The following is a 27818-nucleotide window of genomic DNA, read 5'->3' on the forward strand; positions in this document are numbered from 1 at the left end:
TATACCGCAGAGACAGTGGTACATCATTTTCTACAACGCTGATTTTTTACATCGTGAATGGGGGATTTTCAAAAGAAAATGTTTTATGGTATGATTGTCTTTGTCTGTTTATCATTATGTATGCTTTGTAGTGTTTTACATGTTATTATGAAATAGTTACATAGGGAAATAACATAACTATTTTGATGCAATATTTAAAAATGCAGGTGTTATGGTTGAAAACGCAGATTTTGAGGCGGTATGCTTTTTAAAAATGCCCTTTTTGAAAGGCTAGCGCGACCTCTGTTAAATGATGTTTATCAATCAAACTATTTTCGGTGACGTCAGACCTTTGGTACATGCCCGTCCACCCTAAATTGGGGCCCACCCAAATTTCCATTCCTAGCTACGCCCCTGATTGATGTGTGTGTGTGTGTGTGTTACCGCAGAACCTGATTTTGCTATGTGGCTGTTGTACCTGGAACAGCAACGTCGATCACGTGCATCCCCTTAACCAATGAAACGTTAGGTTTAGAGTTAGTTGTTGTTCCGGGGATATCCACGCAGCAAAATCAGATTGTGCGTGTGTTACCAGCTTGTCGACTGCATGCTTGACTCTCATGTGACCACCACAAACTACAAGGCTTATTGCCGCTAACAAAAGTCGCCCATGTGACCGGGCCTTTAGAGAGAGAGAGAGAGATAACAATTCCAATTAGTGTCAACCAAATTATAAAACACCTGAAACACTCCTATCTGGACCATTGGGATACAAACACTAAAACACAAAACAAACTAGAGTGCTATCGGACCCTAAATAGAAATTACACCCTGGCAGAATACCTGGTAACTGTCAGAAACACAAAGCAGAGGCAGATCCTGACCAAATACCGGCTCAGTGACCACAACCTGGCCATTGAAAAAGGCCGACAGAGGCAAACCTGGCTGGCCAGGGAGAACAGGCACTGTGGTCACTGTGAGACAGGAGAGGTCGAGACAGAGATTCACTTCCTGACACACTGTGAAAAATATAAAAACATAAGGGACATTTTCTTCCCCAAATTCTGTGATTTAGTCCCAGAATTCCCAAAAATGTGTGATACCCAGAAGCTGTCAATCCTGCTGGGGGAAGACAAACACACAGCCAGACTGGCCGGTCAATACGTGGAGACCTGTCATAGCCTGAGGGACAGACCGTGAACACGTCACACTAGAGAGGGAAAAGAGAGAGGGAGGGAGGGAGGGATTCTGTTTAATATAGAAAGAGGGAGGGAGGGAGGGAGGGGGTATTGTTTAATTGAGGGAGGGGGGATTCTGTTTAATAGAGGGAGGGAGGGGGATTCTGTTTAATATAGAGGGGGGAAGGGGGTACTGTTTGATATAGAGGGGAAGGGAGGGATTCTGTTTACTGTATTAATATAGAGGGAGGAGGGATACTGTTAGTATTAAGAAAAATTCTTTGTCTGTATATTTGAGTTGGTTATGCCATGTATGTGCTTTGGCAACACAATTATTTTTATTGTCATGCCAATAAAGCCAATTTGAATTTGAATTTGAATTTGAGATAGAGAGGAGTGTACACGTGTAGTTTGCGATGACTGAACTCCCTGTTGTATCAACTGTACAAGTACAAGTATTATTTAGATTTTCTAGTACAGTAATCCGATTGTGCTCGGATTAATCTGCTGTGAACAGTTCGAAAGGTCTTCCGTTAATAAAGTGAATATATTTGTTTTACATCGGATTTCACGTGGCTCATTTCTGAAAAGGATCCAAACACCATTGAAGGTTTGGGGTCCAGCCTCCAGACCCTCACAATACATTGCTGCGAATGGCTGAGCCTTTACTTGTAACTTAATTGCTGCTAATATAGAAACAATTATAGTTATATTGGAATAACTGCTGCTACACTGAAACAGTTGTTACTATATTGAAACAATCTCTGTGAAAATAAAATGTTTTTGTGCTAATAAACTTTTGTAGACTTTTAAGTGGTCTTGGTTGTGTGTTTTGGGAGTGGTGCTGGTAATTGGACAAGTCCTTGCTCAATTAAGAAAATAACTTGGAGGATTTTCCTCTTCTCCCTATTGTCTTGGGAGTGGCGTAGCGGCTACAACTAAACACATATTTTTAACTAAGTACCCGGGTACCAGAATAATACCTGTTACACAACTATTCAGTTTAAAGATGCAGTTTGTAAATTTCATGTTACAGGGTAAAAAATATTCTCACTCATTTGTTAACGTTTAAGCAATCTGTTTTATAACTTGTTTCATTTTAGAGGTTTATTTGTTTATTTCCCCAAATCACCACATCTTCAGTTTTATTTATTTAATGTACCCAAAACTTATATATATGAAATTGAGATAATATAGGTTAATGTGCCTTAAAACTTACAAACACCTGCACACACCCTTTATTTAGGGTATGTATGTATGTATGTGTGTGTGTATATATATATATATATATATATATATATATATATATATATATATATATATATATATATATAGTGTAAAGGGTTGGTTTAAGAAAAACAAAAATGTGAAAGGACCATATAATCCAACTGGATGGTGAACAAATGACAAATATTCTCACTGGGTGTGTGTTTCATGCGCATGTGCGGTGTAAAGGAACCGCCCCCCTATTTAAGTCACAGAACGAGTTTTTGGAGTCATTCAGCTGCTGCAATTTGATGTGCGAGGAAGCAATGAGAGGGAGAGAATTCTGGCTGTAGTGTTTTGTCCGGGGAGTTTTTTTGAAAACGGAGAGAGAGTGAGAGAGTGAGCGAGAGAGAGAGAGTTTTTTTTCAGAAATTGGTAGATTTTGTTTTGTTTTTGTTCTTTTTTATAAATATTTAATTTATTGCTTTTGTGATACGCTGTTTTAAATGTTCTCCTGTTTCAACTATTGGTTTCTGTATGTAAAATATCTTTTGCTTTTAACGTGTCCTTGTAAAAATATGTATACACCAAACATATAAAATGTAAAATCATAGCGCCTCAAACCTTTGAACAACCTCAAGCGTCTTATTAAACAATGATTTTTGTAAATATGGACAATTGCCGTAAGTGTGCATGCATGCATATATATATATATATATATTGGGTAAATTGGGTAGCCCACTATCCCGATTACATAAATAACATATTAAACACTGATTTTTTTGTCCATATCTTATAAAAGACGTGCCATAAGTTTATAGGTGTATATATGTATATATGTATATATATATATATATATATATATATATATATATATATATATATATAATCTGCCAAGTGTTTAACCTGTAGTATTTTGTACACACACACCATAAACATATATGTCTGTGACCCCTTTTTTAAATGACAAAACACTCCAAGTTTTACTGTGATTACTGTGTATAATGTTTGTTTAAATGCTTTTAAATGGTGAATATGGTGTATTCTTTTTTGTTTTTTCTTTATGCTTTTAATAACATCTTTTTAAACTTTCTCTTTTCATTAAGTGTCTTATGTAAAAATACTAAGACTTTAATGTTGTCTGCACCAAGCATAAGTTAACATAAGCATTTATAAAAATTGGGTAGCCCACTATCCCGATTACATAAATAACATATTAAACACTGATTTTTTGTCCATATCTTATAAAAGACGTGCCATAAGTTTATAGATCTATATATATATATATATGTTTATATATATATATATATATATATATATATATATATATATATATATATATATCTATATATATATCTATATATATATATATATATATATATATATATATATATATATATATATCTGCCAAGTGTTTAACCTGTAGTATTTTGTATTTAATCATATCCTTATGTAACTATCACTATTTAATCATATCCTGATGTAACTATCACTATTATCTGCTGTATTATTGAATTGTGGTTTGTCACACTTGAACAAAAATTATTGTATTTCTTCCTCTTATTGTATTACTTGTATTGTAACACTTGAAATGTATTTGCTTACGATTGTAAGTCGCCCTGGATAAGGGTGTCTGCTAAGAAATAAATTTTATATATATATAGATATATATATATATCTATATATATATATATATATATATATATATATATATATATATATATATATATATACACAGACGTGCTCAAATTTGTTGGTACCCCTCCACAAAAAATGAAGAATGCACAATTTTCTTTGAAATAACTTGAAACTGACAAAAGTAATTGGCATCCACCATTGTTTATTCCATATTTAATAGAAATCAGACTTTGCTTTTGATTTTTTATTCAACATATAAATAATAAAACAAATGAAAATGGCATGGACAAAAATGATGGGACCGCTAACCTAATATTTTGTTGCACAACCTTTAGAGGCAATCACTGCAATCAAACGTTTTCTGTAGCTCTCAGTGAGACTTCTGCACCTGTTAACAGGTAGTTTGGCCCACTCTTCCTGAGCAAACTGCTCCAGCTGTCTCAGGTTTGATGGGTGCCTTCTCTAGACTGCACGTTTCAGCTCTTTCCATAGATGTTCAATAGGATTCAGATCAGGACTCATAGAAGGCCACTTCAGAATAGTCCAATGTTTTGTTCTTATCCATTCTTGGGTGCTTTTAGCTGTGTGTTTTGGGTCATTATCCTGTTGGAGGACCCATGACCTGCGACTCAGACAGAGCTTTCTGACACTGGGCAGTACGTTTCGCTCCAGAATGCCTTGATAGTCTTGAGATTTCATTGTGCCCTGCACAGATTCAAGGCACCCTGTGCCGGGTGCAGCAAAGCAGCCCCAAAACATAACCGAGCCTCCTCCATGTTTCACTGTAGGTATGGTGTTCTTTTCTTTGAAAGCTTCATTTTTTCGTCTGTGAACATAGAGCTGATGTGACTTGCCAAAAAGCTCCAGTTTTGACTCATCTGTCCTAAGGACATTCTCCCAGAAGGATTGTGGCTTGTCAATATGCATTTTAGCAAATTCCAGTCTGGCTTTTTTATGTTTTTCTTTCAAAAGTGGAGTCCTCCTAGGTCTTCTTCCATGGAGCCCACTTTCGCTCAAAAAGCGACGGATGGTGCGATCAGAAACTGACGTACCTTCACCTTGGAGTTCAGCTTGTATCTCTTTGGCAGTTATCCTTGGTTCTTTTTCTACCATTCGCACTATCCTTCTGTTCACTCTGGGGTCGATTTTCCTCTTGCGGCCGCACCCAGGGAGGTTGGCTACAGTTCCATGGACCTTAAACTTCTTAATATTTGCAACTGTTGTCACAGGAACATCAAGCTGCTTGGAGATGGTCTTGTAGCCTTTACCTTTACCATGCTTGTCTATTATTTTCTTTCTGATCTCCTCAGACAACTCTCTCCTTTGCTTTCTCTGGTCCATGTTCAGTGTGGTGCACACAATGGTACCAAACAGCACAGTGACTACTTTTCTCCATTTAAATAGGCTGAATGACTGATTACAAGATTGGCGACATGTGTGATACTAATTAAAGAAACTAATTAGTTTGAAATATCGCTAGAATCCAATTATTTATTATCTTTTCTAAGGGGTACCAACAAATGTGTCCAGGCCATTTTAGAATATCTTTGTAGAATAAGCAATAATTCATCTCTTTTCACAGCTTCTTTGCTTTATTCTATGACATACCAAAGGCATGCAAGTATACATGATAAAATAGCTTTTAATTTCATCACTTTTCAGGAGGAATGAAGCATTATTTCAATGAGCTGTAAGGGTACCAACAAATCTGAGCATGTCTGTATCACCTTACAGTATGACCAAGTGCCTACACATGAAATAAAAAAATAATACAATTATACAGATCAAATAAAATCAGATGTTTATTTATTTTTTAGATTTCCTACAATATCTTCTTCAAATGAAAGATTATATAACTGCCCTGCATTATTCCAAACATTTCCCATTAATTACATTTCAAATACATACAGTTAAAATCATACAATAGTTAATTGTATTGTTTTATGTCATAGAGAAGTCAAATATGCTTTTTTCAACAATATTAATGGTATTGAAGTAGAGAAGGAAGACTTTGAAAACCCTTGAGAATATAGTGTATTGTACAGTTTAACTGCAGACTCTGGCCAATCCTAACCAACTGGGGCCAGAACCTGTTCAGATTTGTACTTATCACAATCTGTACCATACTAAAAATGCCCAGTCTTAATTTTATGTTTTTGATACTCTTTGGGGGAAAGACAGCTGTAAATGTTTTTCAAATATTTCTTTCAAAGGTTTTATGCAGGTGGTGATCTACACTACACTCTACATATGCACTCTACATAATTGTTGTAATATTCTAATTTACCTGTGTGTGGAAATTCCGTGTGAAATTCATTTTGATGGTTTGTATTATACTGCAGATTAGCTAGAGTCCACTGTATATTGTCAATGTGGAGAGGCAATTAAAAAAGCAGAGAGAGTGTTAGGTTACATAGCCAAAAGTGTGGAATACATGTCTAGATTATAGAATGCTCTAACTTGAAAACAAGGCTCTATTAGTTTTACATTCAGTAAGGTTTGCTTCCAGTAACCAGTATGAAATGCCTATGTATTACCAGTGCTGATGATCAAGGGGTCTCTATCTTGTGATCCTGGGCTGAAGATAGGGTAGACCTGCCCAGATAATCCACATTCAATAGAGTGAATGTGAAATCTGATATTGGTATCAACAATATTGTAAAATGCTATCTTCTTTTCATCATAATCAAGACAAACACCCACTTTCCTGAGCTTATTCTTTCTTGGCAGTGTGATCGTGACAATGGACTGGCTCACAGCCTCATACTTTCCCCCTCCCAGTCTCAGAAGCCAGTAGCCCTCCTCTGGTTTCTCAGGTATGTTCTTCTCATCAGGGTGTGTGGAGACCCCCAGAGCCCAGTAGCCCTTCTCCTCCACCTTCACCTCCCAGTAGTGCCTCCCGGAGGTGAACCCCTCACTGCCCCGCACACTGGGCCACTCTGCTGATCCCTCCCCTGTGAATGTTATTAATCTGCTTTTAGACACTTTGAGGCTCCGGTTTGCTGGATCAGGGTGCAGAGTCACCTCAACTGTGGAGAAGGAATGAGAAGCACAAAATGCATCATTATTATTATTATTTATTATTATTTATTTCTTAGCAGGACGCCCTTATCCAGGGCGACTTACAATTGTTACAAGATATCACATTATTTTTACATACAATTACATTATTTTTTACATACAATTACCCATTTATACAGTTGGGTTCTTACTGGAGCAATCTAGGTAAAGTACCTTGCTCAAGGGTACAGCAGCAGTGTCCCCCCACCTAGGATTAAACCCACAACCCTCCGGTCAAGAGTCCAGAGCCCTAACCACTACTCCACACTGCTGCCCAAAACAGTGAGGCTCAGCACACAGCAGGCAATACAAGTATAAGACACTAGATTTGAACTCTATACACAGATTGGGTAGGTTAGTTGATTTAGTAAATTCAAGTTTACCTGCAGCCTTCCGAATTTCACGCCATTCTAAAAAAAGAATACAAAAATAAATGGAAGTATAAGTGAATTATCAGTATAGGAAGTATCAATGTATTCTCATTACTGTCAAATGAATACAGATTTAAAGAGTATACCTCTTTCAAGAACATATCCTTCTGCATCTATAGAGGAGAAGATCATGTGTTAAAGGGGAAGCATCCAAGGTAGTAGCCTAGGCCCTATTCACAAAGATGCATTTGAAGGATATTTTTTCAAAGTTTGTTTTGTTCTGGATTGTTGTCAAATAAACCAGTCTAGAAAAGTGAATGCCAAGCTGTATTGTATTCATAAAATTGCTCTTTAAATAATCAGAGCTTTATGAATAGGGCTCACTGTTGAAGCTACTGCAACAGTGAAGAAAATGTCATTATAATAACTACTGACCAGGCTATTTTAATCTGCTTTGATCACAGTCAATTAAATTCTGCAGCAGAAGCAGCAATCTAGGTAAAGTACCGTGCTCAAAGGTACAGCAGCAGTGTCCCCCACCTGGGATTGAACCCACGACCCTCCGGTCAAGAGTCCAGAGCCCTAACCACTACTCCACACTGCTGCCCGCATCACACAGGAATGCTTTCGTTTAATAAACTAATTTACTGTAATTCTTTAACTATATTCTTTATATATTGTGGTCATACAGGCATTGCCCTACACATGTGACAATTATTATTATTATTATTTATTTCTTAGCAGACGCCCTTATCCAGGGCGACTTACAATTGTTACCAGAGATCACATTATTTTTACATACAATTACCCATTTATACAGTTGGGTTCTTACTGGAGCAATCTAGGTAAAGTACCTTGCTCAAGGGTACAGCAGCAGTGTCCCCACGACCCACCGGTCAAGAGTCCAGAGCCCTAACCACTACTCCACACTGCTGCCCAATACAGTGAGGCTCAGCACACAGCAGGCAATACAAGTATAAGACACTAGATTTGAACTCTATACACAGATTGGGTAGGTTAGTTGATTTAGTAAATTCAAGTTTACCTGCAGCCTTCCGAATTTCACGCCATTCTAAAAAAAGAATACAAAAATAAATGGAAGTATAAGTGAATTATCAGTATAGGAAGTATCAATGTATTCATTACTGTCAAATGAATACAGATTTAAAGAGTATACCTCTTTCAAGAACATATCCTTCTGCATCTATAGAGGAGAAGATCATGTGTTAAAGGGGAAGCATCCAAGGTAGTAGCCTAGGCCCTATTCACAAAGATGCATTTGAAGGATATTTTTTCAAAGTTTGTTTTGTTCTGGATTGTTGTCAAATAAAACCAGTCTAGAAAAGTGAATGCCAAGCTGTATTGTATTCATAAAATTGCTCTTTAAATAATCAGAGCTTTATGAATAGGGCTCACTGTTGAAGCTACTGCAACAGTGAAGAAAATGTCATTATAATAACTACTGACCAGGCTATTTTAATCTGCTTTGATCACAGTCAATTAAATTCTGCAGCAGAAGACCAGCACCTTGGCTAGCTGACTTGTTTCCAGTCAACAAAAGAAACATTCATCTTGGAACAGCGACTTGATCCCAGGCAAAGAAATCTGCACTTTACTTGGACTTGCATGCCTGTTTTTCAGAAAACTATCTTACTAGTAGAATTCATGTACCAGCATTGGATAATACTATTTGAAAAATTGCAAAAAACTATCATAACGGTTCAATTTATTTAATAAACCTGAATAAAATGATAAAGAAGCATCAGTTATCTTTATCTTCGTGATTGTTTTGTTATTTTTGAAATGTAGTTCTCTGGTGCAAAATGTAATTATTTTCCTTACACAATCTTTCTCGAACCACCAGCATATCTAGAAATGAAGCACAAAAAAAATAAATTAGTGGAACAGCTTCCCCTATTTGAATTCTTATAAAGGGTTATTTATATTTTATTACATTCACATTATTATCTAACATTATTATTAAACTCACCCTGTGTCAGTCTGTCATTCTCCTGTTGTAATGTTTCTAAAACACAGAATGAGGAATCAAAGTTTAGTTTACACGTCATTACCAGGATTACAAAATTACTTGGTGTATGTGTCAGATAGATGTTTAAGGGCTTTAGGACCTTGGGCATAAGGACTGATGCACTACATTTTTTAAAAGGGCAAAGTGATGCCAGAGCGATGATTATTAGTGTGGGATAATTGGGAAAATGTTCAGCTGTGTCTAATTTATCGGGGTATAAAAACTGACGATTTTGTTTAGTTTCTGGTTGGGAGAAAGTTGGAGAAGAGGGTGAATAAAAAAAAAATACTTTGAGAAAAAAATAAATAACAGTGGTTTTTGGTGGGGTAAACAAGCTTAGCTTGTCCCCTATTAGAAACTCAGAGTTACAGTAAAGTTTAGGACTCTCTGGGAAGAGTTAGGGTTACTTTGTTTATTTCTGTTTTGTGTAAATAATAAAGATTGCACTGACGCACATTAAACCTCCTATTGACTCCAGCTTGCTATATGATAAAGAAGACAGGGTTTCTGTGGCAATAAGAAGGAAGGTGCTGCATCACATGTGGCAACAAGGATGGGATATATTCTGTGACGAAAAAAATTCAAAGGCAATGAAAGACATTCTAAAAACCATGTTGCAGGCAACAGCTGCCCAACTGGAAACAATCCGAATGTAGTGGAGCAAGCGGAGAAGGATCATCGGGAATGTCAAAGTTTGTTCCAGCAGGCTCACTGTACAGCACGGGCAGGAACCAGTCTTTTTCAATTGATAACATGGCTATAGTATTTAACCGTTCGGTTTTCATACTGTTTCTCAAGAAGGTTTCTATCCACTTCAGTGTTGAGAAACACCTTCTGCCTCTGCTGTAGTCATTGAAGCGATAACGATCTTGAGTAGTTTTGTAATCTCCAGACATAAGAATATAAGAACATAAGAAAGTTTCCAAACGAGAGGAGGCCATTCGGCCCATCTTGCTCGTTTGGTTGTTAGTAGCTTATTGATCTCAAAATCTCATCAAGCAGCTTCTTGAAGGATCCCAGGGTGTCAGCTTCAACAACATTACTGGGGAGTTGGTTCCAGTCCCTCACAAATCTCTGTGTAAAAAAGTGCATCCTATTTTCTGTTCTGAATGCCCCTTTATCTAATCTCCATTTGTGACCCCTGGTCTTCTTTTCTTTTTTCAGGTAAAAAAAGTCCCCTGGGTCGACATTGTTTATATCTCTTAGGATTTTGAATGCTTGAATCAGATCACCGCGTAGTCTTCTTTGTTCAAGACTGAATAGATTCAATTCTTTTAGCCTGTCTGCATACGACATTCCTTTTAAACCCTGGATAATTCTGGTCGCTCTTCTTTGCACTCTTTCTAGAACAGCAATATCCTTTTAGTAACAAGGTGACCAGAACTGAACACAATATTCTAGGTGAGGTCTTCCTAATGCATTGTAAAGTTTTAACATTACTTCCCTTGATTTAAATTCAACACTCACAATATATCCGAGCATCTTGTTGGCCTTTTTTATAGCTTCCCCACATTGTTTAGATGAAGACATTTCTGAGTCAACATAAACTCCTAGGTCTTTTCCATAGATTCCTTCTTCAATTTCAGTATCTCCCATATGATATTTATAATGCACATTTTTATTGCCTGCATGCAGTACCTTACACTTTTCTCTATTAACTGTCATTTGCCGTGTGTCTGCCCAGTTCTGCATGCTGTCTAGATCATTTTGAATGACCTTTGCTGCTGCAACAGTGTTTGCCACTCCTCCTATTTTTGTGTCATCTACAAATTTAACAAGTTTGCTTACTATACCAGAATCTAAATCATTAATGTAGATTAGGAATAGCAGAGGACCTAATACTGATCCCTGTGGTACACCACTGGTTACCTCGCTCCATTTTGAGGTTTCTCCTCTAATCAGTACTTTCTGTTTTCTACATGTTAACCACTCCCTAATCCATGTGCAGTAGGGATTCCTTGAATCCCTACTGCGCTCAGTTTGAGAATTAATCTTTTATGCGGGACTTTGTCAAAAGCTTTCTGGAAATCTAAATAAACCATGTCGTATGCTTTGCAGTTATCTATTGTCGATGTTGCATCCTCAAAAAAATCAAGCAGGTTAGTTAGACACGATCTCCCTTTCCTAAAACCATGCTGACTGTCTCCCAGGATATTGTTACCATATAGGTAATTTTCCATTTTGGATCTTATTATAGTTTCCATAAGTTTACATATAATAGAAGTCAGGCTTATTGGTTTAAGACTAAGACGTAGTCAACAAATACAGAAGCAGCAAGGAGAACTGAGCAAGTTCATGTGTGATCAGATCAAGGAGCTTTTATGAAATTGCAATAATCAGAATTCCCAACTTTTACAAACCTAACTTTAAAAGAAAGGTTATGGTGTTCAAAAGATATTTAACAAATAAAAACACCAGACTAACTGTGTTTTGGTTGATTGTCTAAAGCCTGACGAAGGCTTTATGCTAACCGAGGTAGGTCTGTTTTTCAACAGCCGTTTAAGGGCGCATTCACACTGGCATGTTTCCCCATGATATTCCGTTTCCGAATACGGATCGGAACGTTTGACCTTCAGTGTGAAAGCTCCAAACGTTCCCGGGTACGATTAAAACAAACCGTACTGAGACCACCTGAGGGAGGTGTTCTGGGTACGGTTGCATCCGTACTAGGCACGGTTCGCTTATTTTTGCTTCAGTGTGAAATAAAAATGTACTCGATTCAGTTGCGAACGTCAAATGTACTAAAGTGTCAATCAAACTGGTGTTTCCTGTGGGGGAAGGGAGGAAGTTCCTGTTGCAGGGAGGCCTGCAGCAATGAGGGCAAACCCCAAACTCCACATGTAGCTTTTCAGGATCCAGCTGGGTTAGGACAATCGTTGATTTGTTTCTTCAGTTGTTAAAATATATATTACTGCAATATTTGTTAACTGAAAAGTTCAAAGGACTACGAATTACATCCTTGTTGTTGGACTACATGGCTGATGCCTGGAGTTACAACATTTTTTTAGGAACTTTTTTCTGTCAGTTGATATCTCAAGACTGCAACTTAAAAGGCTTGCTGTGGCCTGTGTTTTTCTTGAGCATCTGGACTCACTTTGCGGGGCTTGTTACTTTTGTTAAATCCGACCGGATTTTATTTTTTGTGAACTGCAATGTGTTCTTTTTTCTAAACATACTTGCAGACGTGTTTTGCGCAACATTTATTTTGGTTTGTTTCATGCCAGTAATAGTATGTCACTCTGTCTTACTGGAATTATTATTATTATTATTATTATTGGAAGCAAAGGTGAATTTGTTTTGAGGAGAGTTGAGCCCTTTTGCTCTGTTAGGATTTTTTTTGTGTTCTACGGTATCATATTAAACACATAACTTTCCAGTGCAATATTAATATAAGCTGAATCGTTACAAGTTAAATTCATGAGAAATAAATGGACATCTAATTTCCTTTTCTTACTGCCTGAAACTGACACTCCCTTGCACTATTGTCTTTTTTCGGAACCTGACTGCGCAGCAAACATTCACGCTAACTAATGAAAGCATGTCAATTATTAATCGCTTTATTTATGTTGCATAAGCATCTTAAGCACCTGATTTAAAAATGTAGCACTGAGTCTAAATATGTATCAACATATTCTAACTCCAGTGTGTTTAAATATAAATTAAAGTTTCTATCTTAAGTACTGTACATGACATGACAGTAAACAGAGGGCAAATAAACCTGAGCAAATTTAACGTGCCATCCTTGACAGGTTTTTAATTTTTAAAGCCCAAATAAAAGATCTTTGACAGGTTGTCCTATATCATTCAGTTGGTTTGATTTGTATATTTACTTTGATACTTTATTGCTGTTACGTTACAACTGAACGAGAGCAAACATTTTCAAGCAAGTGGCGACTCGCAGCATGGTATGAACTGGAGGACTTGCACACGGATTCACGACCAGGTGAGATCGATCCTTTTCTATTTTTTGATGCAGCTCGGATTACAAATATTTTTTGAATGGCCATTCAGGTTTTTTGTTTGAAGAGCTTTCTTATTTGCGTTGCTGGATTTTTGTGTTATTTTTCTGGAACTTTGTCTGTTTTTGTTTTGTTTTGTTACTTTCTGGGTGCGTTTAATATCAAGACCGGGACTGAAACTTTTAAATCCAAATACACTGGTACTATTGCAACTGTGAGGGCCATAGAATGAACAGCCTGATTATTGGTTGGCCTACCTGTATTTTTTTTGGTGTCTCCTTCCCTCTCTTTTCTGTTTACTCAAGATCCAACAGCGAGTCAGACTATTAATGTTTTTTCTATACATTGTACATACTATACATTTGTTATACGTACCTGTACAAAAGCCTATATGTGTATATATGTGTATATAATATATATATATATATATATATATATATATATATATATATATATATATATATATATATGGGTGTCTTTGCCAATTGCCATGTTTATGTGATTAGCATTGCAGTGTTGGTGTGCTCCTTGAAGGGTTATCTAGTGATATACTGGGTAGTTTCTTGTGCTATAGTTTTACTTGATATTGCTTGTTCTACCAACCTGGATGGTTAGTTTGCTTGCTATTGAATCAGGGTTGATATTTGTCAGATTTCTGATCTTACTTAAGACTTTGTTCTGATTACTCCAGGGTACACCTGTTCTTAGTACTATATATAAATAGATATAGTAAACCTATCCTGTTAAAAGTTACTCCCTTGGTTCTCGTGAAATCCTTGTTTTTTTGCTGTACCAATTTACCTGCTGGGACTGTGGTATTGAATGTTTTATGCCAAGTGCTAGTATACACTTATGGCCTAGGTGTTTTGTTATTGTACACTAGGTAAGTTTGTTACACACCGTCTTGACGTTCGCAACTGAATCGAGTACATTTTTCTTTCACACTGAAGCAAAAAAACGCGAACCGTGCCTAGTACGGATGCAACCATACCCAGAACACCTCCCTCAGGTGGTCTCAGTACAGTTCGTTTTAATCGTACCCGGGAACTTTTGGTGCTTTCACACTGAAGGTCAAACGTTCCGATCCGTATTCGGAAACGGAATATCATGGGGAAACGTGCCAGTGTGAATGCGCCCTTAAACGGCTGTTGAAAAACTGAGACCTACCTCTGTTAGCATAAAGCCTTCATCAGGCTTTAGACCATCAACCAAAACTCAGTTAGTCAGGTGTTTTTATTTGTTAAACATCTTTTGAACCCCATACCCTTTCTTTTAAAAGTTAGGTTTGTAAAAGTTGGGAATTCTGATTATTGCAATTTCATAAACACTCCTTGATCTCATCACACGTGAACTTGCTCAGTTCTCCTTGCTGCTTCTGTATTTGTTGACTATGTCTTAGTCTTAGAAATAGGAGTGTGATGACTTGGATTCACACACTACTTGTTAATAAGTAAATATGGTAAGCGTTACAATGATTAGTGTTATTATTAACAAGATTGATCAAATTCTTTTCAATAATCATTTGAGTTCTACTACCAGAATGACAACATGACCAAATTTACTTATTTTAAATGAAATGATTATTTAGGTAAGGTAGTTTGGAACTGTTAAAATGCAGAGGCTTCAGTTGTCAATATAACAATGTAAAATGTATGTTTTACCTGTTCCTGAAATGTAAAAGTTCACTCTCTTAAAAACAAAAACAGAGTGTTTGTTTTATGTACAACTGTTTGTTTTCAATTTAACATGCCTTCCCTGGATGCTGCCATATTGCCTCTGTGAAACTCCCCTCCTCGCAATTTCTTGCTTGAACTTCCACCTGTTGAGTCACAACAAGTTGTTTGCAATCAGTTATTTATCAGCAGATCTCGGTACAAAAACCATTTCATAAAAAATCCATATTTGAATAATCAAGGAAGGAAGCAATTGCGCTCAAAGTCGCAAACAGCAAACCTTCAGTATATGACCAGTGGTTTCAGGACTTCATTGTCGCTGTGGTGTTCACCAGTTTTTTTTTCATGAAAGTCTTGGTGTATTTATATTCTATTACACTATGTTGGAGCCTTATGTGTAACTGTAATTAATGTATGTGATAATTTAGTAAGATTTATCAAAAGCTATTCCGTTTTTGTTGCAGACCAGTTTTACAAATATTTCTTCTGAACTCACCCATTTGTACTTCCTGTATTCGTTCAGCGTCTGAAACAGAAAATAAAAGGTATAGTTTGCATTCCAGCTCAATAACCATATAAATAATGATACAATGTGTTTTAAACAAAGCTGTTTTATTTGCTAAAAGTTTTTTTTTTTTTTTTAAACCCCATACCCTTTCTTTTTAAAGCAAGCTTTCTGTCTGGGATTATATTTTCCTTTTGTCCAATTTCCAAAATATAGATTTGTAAAGGTTGGGAATGCTGATTGTATTGCAATGTCATAAACTCTTCTTGATCTGATCACACGTGAACTCGCTCAGTTTTCCTTGCTGCTTCTCTATGTGGTGATTAGGTCTTAGTGTTAAAGTCATTCTACCCATACCATCTACATCACTTTTTTGGGAGTCTTATTTCTGTTTCTTCTTACTCACTGTCAATAGTGATTCTACTGCATTTTATTAAAAAAAAAATATATATCTAATATATTTATAATGTAAGTTTAGCCATTTCTTAAATGTCTACAATACGCTTAGGCACTTTTACAATAGTATCACACAAAACCCAATCTTAAAACCTGAACAAAGCAGGAAACAGTAGTTGTACTGATACTGCAGCTTTGCCCCTTTGTATGTTGTATATTTCTATAATTCAAGATCCCTCTATAATGAAATTAATATTATGTTCATAGTATTAGAACATTAGTAAAAAATAATATGGGAATGTATTTCAGAGCAGTGTCTATAGAGGATGATTGAAATTATTGGGAATTTATTGTTTAACTTTCCACATGTAACTGTCTGGTTCTCCTGTTTTAAATCTGAAAGGAATAAAAAGGGAATTCACGGATGAGGTTTCTATGTTTTTGGTAGAATTCTGTTATTTTCTGTCGACATGGGAAAAGTCTGAGCTGTTCTATTTATTTGTTTGTAAATTTTTTGGGTAGTGCACCGAACCTCAGGAAGGAAGGAGTTGCACTAAAAGCATGAAAGCGTAAACCTACAGTATACAACCAGCAACTTTTAATGTTTCATGGAAGCTGGAGTGTATTCTGTGGTATGAGGTGGGTGTCATTGTATTTTAATTGAGATAGGGATAAGTGAAAATTTCAAAAACTATTTTCTTGTGGCACTGGATTAGGCATGCAATACGCTTTAAAATTATACAAAACTTATCGATATATCTCAAACAGGGCCTGAGATATGACATTTTGAAATCACCAAAGTTAGAATACGCCATTTTGAGAAAATTAAGTTGAAAGATAGGACACTGTGACAAATACTGTGACAAAAATGATTCTTGGTGGTAAATCTCCCTCCTGACCTGTGAGGGCGCTAAGCAGCGAGAACAGAGTTCCTTGGACGGGCTGACTTGACAGTTCTTTACCAGGGTTCAGGGGAATTCGGCCAGCTAGAAAGGGGGCGAGACTCAGTTGCATTAACGCATTGACCCAGAAGGGAAACAATGTGTCAGCCGCAGATTGGAGAGGCGGTTGCACTTGTTTACCAAGGGGTCATGTGTGACAGCATAAAAGGGGATGGAGAATCATAATCTGTTCCTTCACATTGGTTTGAATTACTAAGAACCGAGAAGGACTGTGAGAGACCCGTTAACTAAAAGGTGTATCGTGAGTGTTGTGTTTTGTTTGTTTGTAATTGTCTTGTACGTTACTAGACAGCTAACACAGTTCCAGAGCTGTCACCAAGAGCCAGCACACAGCCGAGCCACTCCTTTCGCTCCTCCGCCACCACCACCACCACCAGCCCCGGGAACCAGGCCTCCAAGACCGCCGACCCCAATGTTCCCCCTTGCCTCCTCTTCATGGAGACTAAGGTTGGCCCCCAGCTGGGGTAGAGGTGCTGCCCCTGCCCCGTTGCCAAACCGGCAACGGGACAGATATTTAACCATTGCTCCCTCTGTCCCCCCCAACTTGTTTTAAGTACAACCAACCTGGACATCTGGCCAGGTCATGCCCCGCTGCAATGGAGTGTGACGTGGCCGCATGTAAACGGGCATCCAAGATAGGTAAGCGCAGGGAAAATGGTCGGGAGGGGCATTGTATGATTGATGTGGTTTTAGAAAATGTGAAAACCCACGCATTAGTGGACACAGGGTGTGAGCAAACCTTGATTAGAACAGCTGTCTTGGGCAGTGTGTCGTGGTGGCCACAAGGTCAGATGGCCATCTCGTGTATCCATGGTAAGTACACTAAAAGTATACTTATCAGTAGGACCGACAAAACGTCACCTGGTAGTAGGGGTGGCGGAAAGGTTGCCACACCCAGTTATTCTGGGCCGAGACTGGCCAAAATTTAAAGAATGCAAATAATGGCAGTCTCAGCCGCACACGTAAACGACACAAAAAAAGAAAAGGTAATGAATTGGTTATGTGTTTCCTTTTCAAGCTGAAATGTTTCCTCCTATTTTCCGTCCTAGAAAAATGAATAAAGAGAGAAGGACTGCAAAATGGGAGGCAGCATCACTGAGACAAGGCTGGGGTCTGTTGGGAAAGTGCTCGGATGGTAACAAACAGCAGTCAAAGGGAGTTAGAACACAGTGTGACCGAGAGGGAGAGGTTATTGGGCCATCTAGGGCAGATGCTACTTTGGCCCCTCTCAATATACCGGATATGTGGTACTCAAGCACGGACATAGTGTGGGGCCAACATAATGACCGTCACTAGTGCATGCTTGGGGGCAGGTCCGGTCTATTGAAGGTAAGGTTGTTGATGGCGCTGGGGCGCTATATCCACACTTCAGTATCAAGGGGCAATTACTGTACAGAGTAAATCTAGCTATGGGCACAGGACAGCCTGTAACACAATTACTTGTTCCCCCATCTTGTCGGACCGAGGTCATGAGGCTGGCGCATGATATCCCTTTTGCAGGGCACCTCGGAGCGGACAAGACAAAGGAACGAATATTGGCTTGATTCTGTTGGGTAGGTCTTCATACTGATATGTCGAAATATGTAGCCACATGCCCAGACTGCCAGCGAGTAGCGCCGAGTCGAGTGTGCCCCACCTCTGGTTCCACTGCCGATTATTTTCACCCCCTTTGAATGCATTGCAATGGACATAGTGGGCCCTTTGCTACCTTCTGACTCCGGTATACACATATATTAGTAGTGGTAGATTATGCAACACGATACCCGGAGGCAGTTCTATTGAGGTCCACTAGTGCTGCTGCAGTAGCCACACAGTGCAGATTATGGCTAGAGTAGGGATCCCCAAGGAGATTCTGACTGATCATGGAACCAACTATTTGTCTAACACGTTACAGCAGGTATATAAAATATTAAATCTGTTTATCATCCACAGACAGGCGGTTTGGTGGAACGATTTAATCAGACTTGAAGCGGATGCTGAGATGTTTTATAACACAAAAGCATTGGGCATTGCTTCTTCCCTACCTCCTTTTTGCAGTGAGAGAGGTGCCGCAGAGTTCGACAGGTTTCTCCACCTTCGAGCTATTGTACGGCCGACAGCCTTGCGGCATTCTCGATCTGTTGAGAGAGGGGTGGGAAGAGCACAAAGGCTCATCCAAAAATGTAGTGAAGCATGCGCTCCTACTTAGAGATCCCCTTGATTTGGTCGGTCATTTGGCCCAGGACAACCTCAAATCGGCTCAGCACCGGCAACAGCAGCATTACAATAAAAAATGCAAGAATTTGAACCTTTCGACCTGGAGACAAGGTAATGCTGCTGCTTCCCTCCTCAGTATCGAAATTATGTGCTAAATGGCAGGGGCCATATGAAGTGATTCGGGCTATAGGAAAGGTGAGTTATGAAATTAGACTGTAACAAACTTACCTAGTGTACAATAACAAAACACCTAGGCCATAAGTGAATACTAGCACCGGGCATAAAACATTCAATACCACAGTCCCAGCAGGTAAATTGGTACAGCAAAAAACAATGATTTCACAAGAACCAAGGGAATAAATTTTAAAACAGGATAGGTTTATTATATCTATGTATATATAGTACTAAGAAAGGGTGTACCCTGGAGTAATTGGAACATTAAGTCTTAATTAAGAACAGAAATCTGGCAAATATCAACCCTGACTCAATAGTAAGCAAACTAAACATCCAGGTTGGTAGAACAAGCAATATCAAGTAAAACTATTAGTAGAAGAAACTACCCAGTATATCTTCAGATAACTCTTCAAGGAACACACCAACACTGCAATGCTAATCACATAAACATGGCAATTGGAAAAGACAAAACACACACACACATACACACATATATATATATATATATATATATATATATATATATATATATATATATATATATATATATGCTTTTTACAGATACATATAACAAAATACTAATGTATAGAAAAAACATTAATAGTCTGACTCGCTGTTGGAACTTGAGTAAACAGAAAAGAGAGGGAAGGAGACACCAAAAAACTACAGGTAGGCCAACCAATAATCAGGCTGTTCATTCTATGGCCCTCACAGTTGCAATAGTTATATACAAGTGTATGAGTATTTAAAAGTTTCAGTCCCGGTCTTGATATTAGTTCTAGAAAAATAACACAAAAATCCAGCAACCCAAATAAGAACGCTCTTCAAACAAAAAACCCGAATGGCCATTCAAAAAATATTTGTAATCCAAGCTGCAGCAAAAAATAGAAAAGGATCGATCTCACCCGGTCGTGAATCCGTGTGCAAGTCCTCCAGTTCATACAATGTTGGGAGTCACCAATTGCTTGAAAATGTTTGCTCTTGATCCGTTGTAACGTAACAGCAATAAAGAATCAAAGTAAATATATAAATCAAACCAACTAAATGATATAGGACACAAAACGGAAGTATTGCCCAACACGACTGAGCAGCGTGTGAGAATAGCTATTGCATTAGTATTAGTCGACCCGATATAGAAAGTGGTTAAAAATCAAAACAATGTTTGACTAAACAAAGACTAGAAGCATGCTAAACACAGACTAACACTTTTTTGTTTCTGCCGTTTGAACAGGTTGCCTATAAATTACCTATCTAACTATTTATTTATTTATTTATTTATTTATTTCTCTTTCTCTTTTAAACAGACTTTCAAGACCTTTTTTATACTCTATTGGTCTCGAGCTCTCAAACAAAGGAAGCTCCACCCACAATTATGGAAAACAGTCAATGCCAAAATACCTAAAGTGAATTAGCTATGAAAATAGCGTTTTATCCCAAATATAAACAATGTACTCAGCACACGAACTAAAACAAGAATTGCCCCCAAGCGTTTATTTTTAAACCAGGCAAGGATAGTGATTATATATACACATATATAGCAAAATATTAAGGAGCTAATTAAAAAACGCTGTCATGAAATAACTAGATTGCCTGGCCAGGCTTACTGGCATTCACTTAAGAATGCACAGGTGCTACGCTTCTTGCAGCACATTGTGTGGCGGTTGCCACAAGACAACCCGATCGGCAGAATGAACGGGAAATTTATCATATAAATTTATTAAAGCCGTGACAGGCAAGGGAGGTCTTATTTATAGCCCCAGGCAATGTAGAGGATGATTTATGCCCTGTCCAGACTCCTATCACTAAAATCATTTGGGGGAACAATTGGTTCCAGATCAGCAACGGGAACTGTGTAAGCTTATTGAGGAGAAATAAGCTTTATTGAAAGGGTTTCTCTGCTTTTTCCGGAGAAAAAACGACAAGAGACCTGTGCTTTTTGATGATGTCGGACAGGGAAAATTGTAATGTCGGACCTGGTCCGACATAAGACCGCAAAGGCTTAAGTGGTCAGCTGGGTGTCAGGGGGCGTTTGATACTATTAAGAGTAAACTTTGCCAGGCCCCCACCCTTAACACACCTGATTTCACCAAGAGATTCATCCTCCACACCGATGCGTTGGATGTGGGTTTGGGTGCTGTCTTGTCCCAAAAGGTAGACGGAGTAGAACACCCAATACTGTATCTCAATAAAAAGATGCTCCCTCAGGAGCACAACTACTCCGTAGTCGAAAAGGAGTGTTTGGACATTAAATGGGCTACTCACTCTTTACGATACTACCTGCTGGGACATTCATTTGATCTTGTCACAGACCATGCACCACTGAAGTGGTTAAGCACAATGAAGGACAGTAATGCCTGGATAACTCGGTGGTATCTGGCATTGCAACCCTTCATGTACCACATGGTACACCGTGCGGGGAAAGACCATCAAAATGCAGATTCTTTTTCCCGGGAGGGGGGAGTAATGGGAAAGATAGATTTAGCCAAGTGTTCCTTCGGCTCCACTCTAAGCGGTGGGATATGTGACAGAAATACAATGATTCTTGAGGGTAAATCTCCTTCCCGACCTGTGAGGGCGCTAAGCAGCGAGAACAGAGTTCCCCCGGACAGGCTGCGTTGTCCTCTGACGCTGTAGCTCTGAGGTAGCTGCATGGTGAGCCTGCAGTGTGTAAAGAAGCGGTCAGCTGAAGGCACACATTTCGGAGGACAGCGTGTGTTTGTCTTCGCCCCTCCTGAGTCAGCGCAAGGGTGGTAGCGGTGAGCTGAGCCTAAAAATAATTGGGCATTCTAAATTGGGAGAAAATAATAAAAAATAATTGGCAACTACTAAATTAAAAAAATAAATAAATAAATCTACGTCAGTGTCCGTCATAAATTACATGATTGATAAATATTAGAAATAATTGTCATAACATGTTTTGAATTGCACTGGTTTACCATCTCCTAATGATTTCCATTTCATGAGTAGATGTTAAAACTTCATGCTGATTTGAACTCGATTCTCGCCAAGATAAGCACCAACTAAGACGTAGCTTTCCAGTAAACTAATGTGATCCATCTGTTTCTCCATCCATTTGCGATTCCTTCCATATGATGATGTAGATATCCTTCTGCCTGATGGCTGAAGTGTAATGCTGGCTCAAAGAATCAGTTTATTTTGCCTCCCTAGTGCATCAGCACACACAACAGCTGCGATGCTGGCTCAACCACAGTGCGGTCTCCCCAGCGCATCAGCATGACAACCGACTGGATTAAGCTAAGTAGGGTACATCTCTGGGGTCTTCAAGTGGGCACCTTCCATCCTCAGTGTTTCGTTGACTAGCCCACGACACCTCAAGAGGGCTCGACTGTGATTCTGGCGTCCCAGCATCACCCCCCTCCGTCCCCCACTCAACTCAGCCCAGCTTACTTACCTGTACATCAGCGTTTCTTTCTTTCTATTGTGCTTGAGATCCCCAGCCAGAATCTTTCCGTCTCAACCACAGCCAGTTGCTGCTCCTCTCTGCTGCTTCAGATAAGTTCTTCACTGAGAGACGCAACTTTTGGCTACTGAATCCGACGTCTCTGAGAAACCGGGTTGTAGAGTGTGCCACAAATCCTCGACAACCCACCTCCACTGGGTAAACCCGGACTTTCCGTCCTCGCTGTTCCACTTCAGCGGTTAGTTGAGCATACCACAGTTTCTTCCTCTCATACGCCTCATCTACAGCATCCTCCCATGGCACTGTTAACTCTACCAAGTGAACAAGGCGTGCTGATCCAGACCACAAGACAATATCTGGTCAAAGGTTAGTGGTGGCAATCTCAGCTGGAAAAATAAGCCATTGACCAACATCTGCCAGCATTCTCCAGTCTCTAGCAGCTTCCAGTTGTCCTGGGCGAGGCTTGGTTTTAACACCTTTTCTTGGTGGTTGCTCTCCTGGATGGAGGAATGTTGTCTTTTGTGTGTAATGTTTTGATGGAACTGGTGGCAACTTATTGGTCATGTTACACTTATCTTCCAATGTTAAGGCCAAACATCGCAGCACCTGGTCATGGCGCCAAGAAAACCGTCCTTGGCTAAGATCCACCTTACATCCTGTCAAAATGTGCCTTAATGTTGCAGGTGATGAACACAAAGGACATGAGGGATCCTCTCCTACCCAGAGGTTTAGGTTCTGTGGTGATGGGAGAACCATCATATGTTGGCCTGATGAGGAAACTGATCCTACTCTGTTCCATTGTCCATAGGTCTTGCCAGCCGATCTTGCGCTGTTCCACACTTTCCCATCTCATCCGTTCTCCCTGCTTGGCCTGGGAAACGGCCTTTATGCACCTCATCCTCTCCTCCTGCTTTTGCACCTCGTTGATTACCAGCTTCCTCCTTTGAGCTGGGGCTGCCTTGTGCCATGTAGGAAGAGCTGAAGTGAACTGAAACTACAGTTTCTAAAGCCATGTGATGTGTGGGACAGTAGGGATTAACATAAAAAGCAGAATCAACAAAGCTGACAAGCAAGTCAGAATCAGGGGATACAGATGCAGGTACATTACTGGAAAATGCTTCATACTTTCCAAACACAGGCCCAACTTGCGAGGTAAATGTTAATTCTGTATAGTGATCAAAGTTTTGTTTTATTATTATCCTATTTTCTGTTATGAGGTGATAAACGAAAACAAAAAGGAGAGTTTTTTTTCTTTGTACAGTGTCCCCTTTTCTACAGTTTCAGTTATATTTGAGTTTTCATTTATGTGTACATCTAAAAAAGGCATAAGTAAACCACAGTAATGCTATTACTTTATGGACATGTATTTTTGACACTTTGTTTATCGTGCAGAAACTACAGTCTCGGGGATTTTAAAAAAACAATGTGATGTCTAGTTTTAAACTGTTTCTGCCTGAAATACACAAGAAAAAAATGTATAGCTTTAACTACTGTTTGTAGTTAATTCAGTGGGACAAAGTAAAGCCTAACAACCTATTATTCCTGGATACTACAGTTGTGCATTTCATTTTATGACATAACAGCATTGCAAATCATCATACTTCTGTTAGATTTAGCTGGGGATTGAGCAGAAAGTGATTAGAACAGGAAAGTGAAAGTAGTTTTTGCTTTATTTAACTTCAATACATTAGTAATGTACTTTAGCTTAGATATTTTATTCATTTCTATCAATTTATATGATTGATTGACCTATTAAGTTTGACCTGTTGTCAGTGCAATAATAATTTTAAAAAAATCTAGCAAAACGCCAGGTTTTTGTCTCCAGTTTATATTAGAAGTAATAAGTAAAAATAAATAAATAAATACATAAAATACAGGGATATATGTTCTAATCCAATGCTATTATTGTAGCATGGCCAGGTCCTGTTGTAGGGCAGCACCCAGGGTCTGGAAAGTATGGGGATGATTGCTGAGAAAACTATGGAGTTTAAAATGGCTAAGTCAAGTACATAATGTTCTAAAGAGCAGTGCCTGTTACATTTAATATTAGAGGGGCATCCCAGCCCCTATTGTGCTTTGTTTGACTTAGACCTTTTTGTACCATTCTTTCATAGCACAGTTTTATACCATTTTTTTTTATAACAGCATCCATGTTTTAGGATATCATGAAACAAAACTCCCTCTCTATAGCAGTTACTGCACAGTGTAGTACAAAGCTTTCAGTATTTTCAACTTGTTTGTTTATGGTGAATTGGTTATATTTTATCAGTTATTTTTGAAGGCTTATTTTGTATTAAACGTATCTTTATTCATTTTTTTAATGTTTACGTGTAGGGGAAAAAAATGAACCACAGGTCTGCTCCGTGCGGCTGTGTATATGAGTACCTGCACTTTTTTGTTGAGAATCTCACCCCTGCTTGTACTCATGTAGGCAAGTTTCCCTATATAATTCAATTTTAAAGTCTGGTCTTTCTTAATAAGTAGTTCATAGAATTAGAACATTTGCCAATATATTATGGAAATGTTTTTTCAGAGCATGGTCTATATCACAAGGTAATACTGTACTACACAGCAGATCGCTGTTTCTGTGCCTTATGTAGTTAGGAGGGTTAGGAACCGAGAGATGTAAATAAGCCAAGGTGTTATGATTGGACTTCTAATTGTTATTTTTATTGTACTTACCTTGGCCCTGGCAAGACACCACACAAGTTAAAAATACCAATACATTCTTCAGTTCAGTTAAAGTGTTGTCGTCGTTGCTAACTATAGTTGTTCAACCTGCAGCAGTAAGTGTAAAAAAACAACAAAGGTTATGTTTTTTACCGCATACATTTCATTTCTTTATTTTTTCAGTATCGTTTACAAAGGCCAAGTCAAATCACCTTGAAACCCCAGCCCGCTTTAGAAAGAAGGAAACTTTATAGTGGGTGTATATGCATTGTCATTATGGAAAACCCCAACATACAAGCCAAATATTAATTTAAAAAAAAACATATTTCTTTGCTCATTTGCTTACCTGCCACAAGATGAAAATAAGTCTTGTTAGCTGACTTTAGCTGTCCTGGAAGCTTTAATGGCTTTACCTTTGTATCAAATTTATTGCAGGAAAAAAAGGAGTGACTGTTTTCATAACTATAAAGAGCAATAAAGTTAACACCTGACAGGAAACACGATTCATACCGTGCAAAGAACACAGTGTGGTCTTTGAACTCTTATCTGGGATGGGGGAGGAGGGAGGGGGTAGGGGAAGGGGAGGGAGAAGTGAGGGGGAAGGGGAAGAGGAGGGGGGAGGGGAGGAGAGGGGGAAGGGTGAGCTGAATGTTATCATTTTTGGTCTATTTTGTATATATTCATGTTGTTGAAGATGAGCGTGTCAGTAAGTGATCATTTTGCAGGCTGGTTGGTGATCCAAAATGACACCCACAAAAATAAAAATAAAAACCTGCTCGCATAACATAGTCTTTTAATAGACCTTGAAGAGACAGACACCAGGCTAACTTGCCAGTCTCTCATTTATGCCCTTCACCTTCCTCTTTAGGCCTTGTGCCATTAAGGCAATCAATCCAAAAGGTTAATGATTAAGCAATACGATAAGGTGCAACAGGAGCCAATCAGAGAAGTGTCGCTATCCCACACACACCCTGGACTGCCACACTGCCATTATACAATGGCTATGATGTCATTTGAGATCAAAAACAACTAACAAAAATAGGTTTAAAGAGACAGGCTATCAGAATGTATGGTGCAACAGCCAGATATAGTTTGCATGGCATTTTGGTGTGGCATACTATTCCCATATTGCTATTTCAATTGTGATGTTTTATTATTATTTGCTATTAAAGACAAGTAGGTAGACAAATGTTTCTGCAAATTCTTTAGTCTGTGTAATGTGTGAGAGACATTGGAAGCATCAAAGGAACTGGGCTACATTCAATGATAATCAGTAATTAATGAATGTGTTTATTTTATGTTAAATAACTAGACATGTTTTAATCACAATACGTCACTTGTGCACTGCTAAACCTTTCCATATTTCTTATTCACCTCACTAAGAAATCTCAGAACAATTTAAAAAGGCTCCTTGCAGACTTGCTACCTGCCATGGCCAATCAGTGCTGTCCTGTACCCTATTGCCTGCATGCAGACAGCGGTAGGGCAGGTGGACAGGCAGGAGTTCCTCCATATTGTGTCCCTGTTGATAAAGCCCTATCATTTACTGTTTTCAAAGTGTAATAAACTCCCATTGTCAACAGCTTTAAGGTCCAAAGTGCAACTCATTGTGAACAACAATCAAAGTGAAAGCATTTTGTTAAAACCTGCAGCAGGTCCAAATAGATACTTACAGTGAGTTTTATTTGATCCTCTTATTCTATTTTAGTAAATGGTTAATAACCTGCCATTTTATTTGGTATGAAAACATTTTCTGGGGAACCAAAAAACTGTCAGAAAAAGCTTGATTGCTTGAAATGAATTCCTCTTTGTTCCAAGGTCACATTTGAAAGAAAGGTACAAGGTATGTATTTATGTATTCATAATGTATTTTAAATACATTTTTGTTGGATAGTTGTATTTTTGAGAATTTTTATTCTTTCACTGGGAAAAGTCCTGTTTTTCTTCTTTGTTAAAAAAAAATAAGTTAAACTACATGGATCAAAATTATCCATAATCCAAATGAGTCTAGGTTGTCATGAAAACATAATACTATATTGATAAGGTGACCATATGGCTCCATGTTTAGCGGGACAGTTTGGGATAGTTCAGGCTTTTCAACTCACAACCCAATGCATGCTGGTAAGTGTAGTCCTGCTTCTCTTAAAGGTAAGAATGGTACCCGAGACAGGTAAAACGTACCAGAATGCATTGGGTTGAGAGTTGAAAAGCCTGAACTGTCCCGCTGAACACGAAGCCATATGGTCACCTTATATATTGACAAACTATATATATATCAGCAATCTTAATACATGGTAGTCATAAAATTAATTTTATATATACTTAAAGAATATATTTTTTACATATTTCATATTACAAATGTGACTCATTTTGTTTTAATTAAATGTTGTTTATGTATTTT

At 38.3% G+C, this 27818-nt stretch overlaps 1 protein-coding gene across 3 annotated transcripts; it reads right to left on the minus strand.

Annotated features, from left to right (window-relative positions):
- Positions 1–6788: 6788 nt before the first annotated feature.
- Positions 6789–25917, minus strand: LOC117966612 (butyrophilin subfamily 3 member A3-like; the record flags this gene model as incomplete). 3 transcript variants are annotated; one of them, XM_059017010.1, is given in 11 exon segments in its annotated part: positions 6789–7030; positions 7445–7471; positions 7579–7605; positions 8478–8504; positions 8610–8636; positions 9275–9301; positions 9423–9458; positions 15082–15239; positions 15590–15619; positions 25430–25525; positions 25764–25917. In XM_059017010.1, coding segments are annotated over 6 exon segments (375 nt in total), but the record flags the coding sequence as incomplete, so codon positions are not given.
- Between the last annotated feature and the right edge of the window lie 1901 nt (positions 25918–27818).

The sequence above is a fragment of the Acipenser ruthenus genome, chromosome 54 (genome assembly GCF_902713425.1).
Source record: "Acipenser ruthenus chromosome 54, fAciRut3.2 maternal haplotype, whole genome shotgun sequence".
Lineage (NCBI taxonomy): Eukaryota > Metazoa > Chordata > Actinopteri > Acipenseriformes > Acipenseridae > Acipenser > Acipenser ruthenus.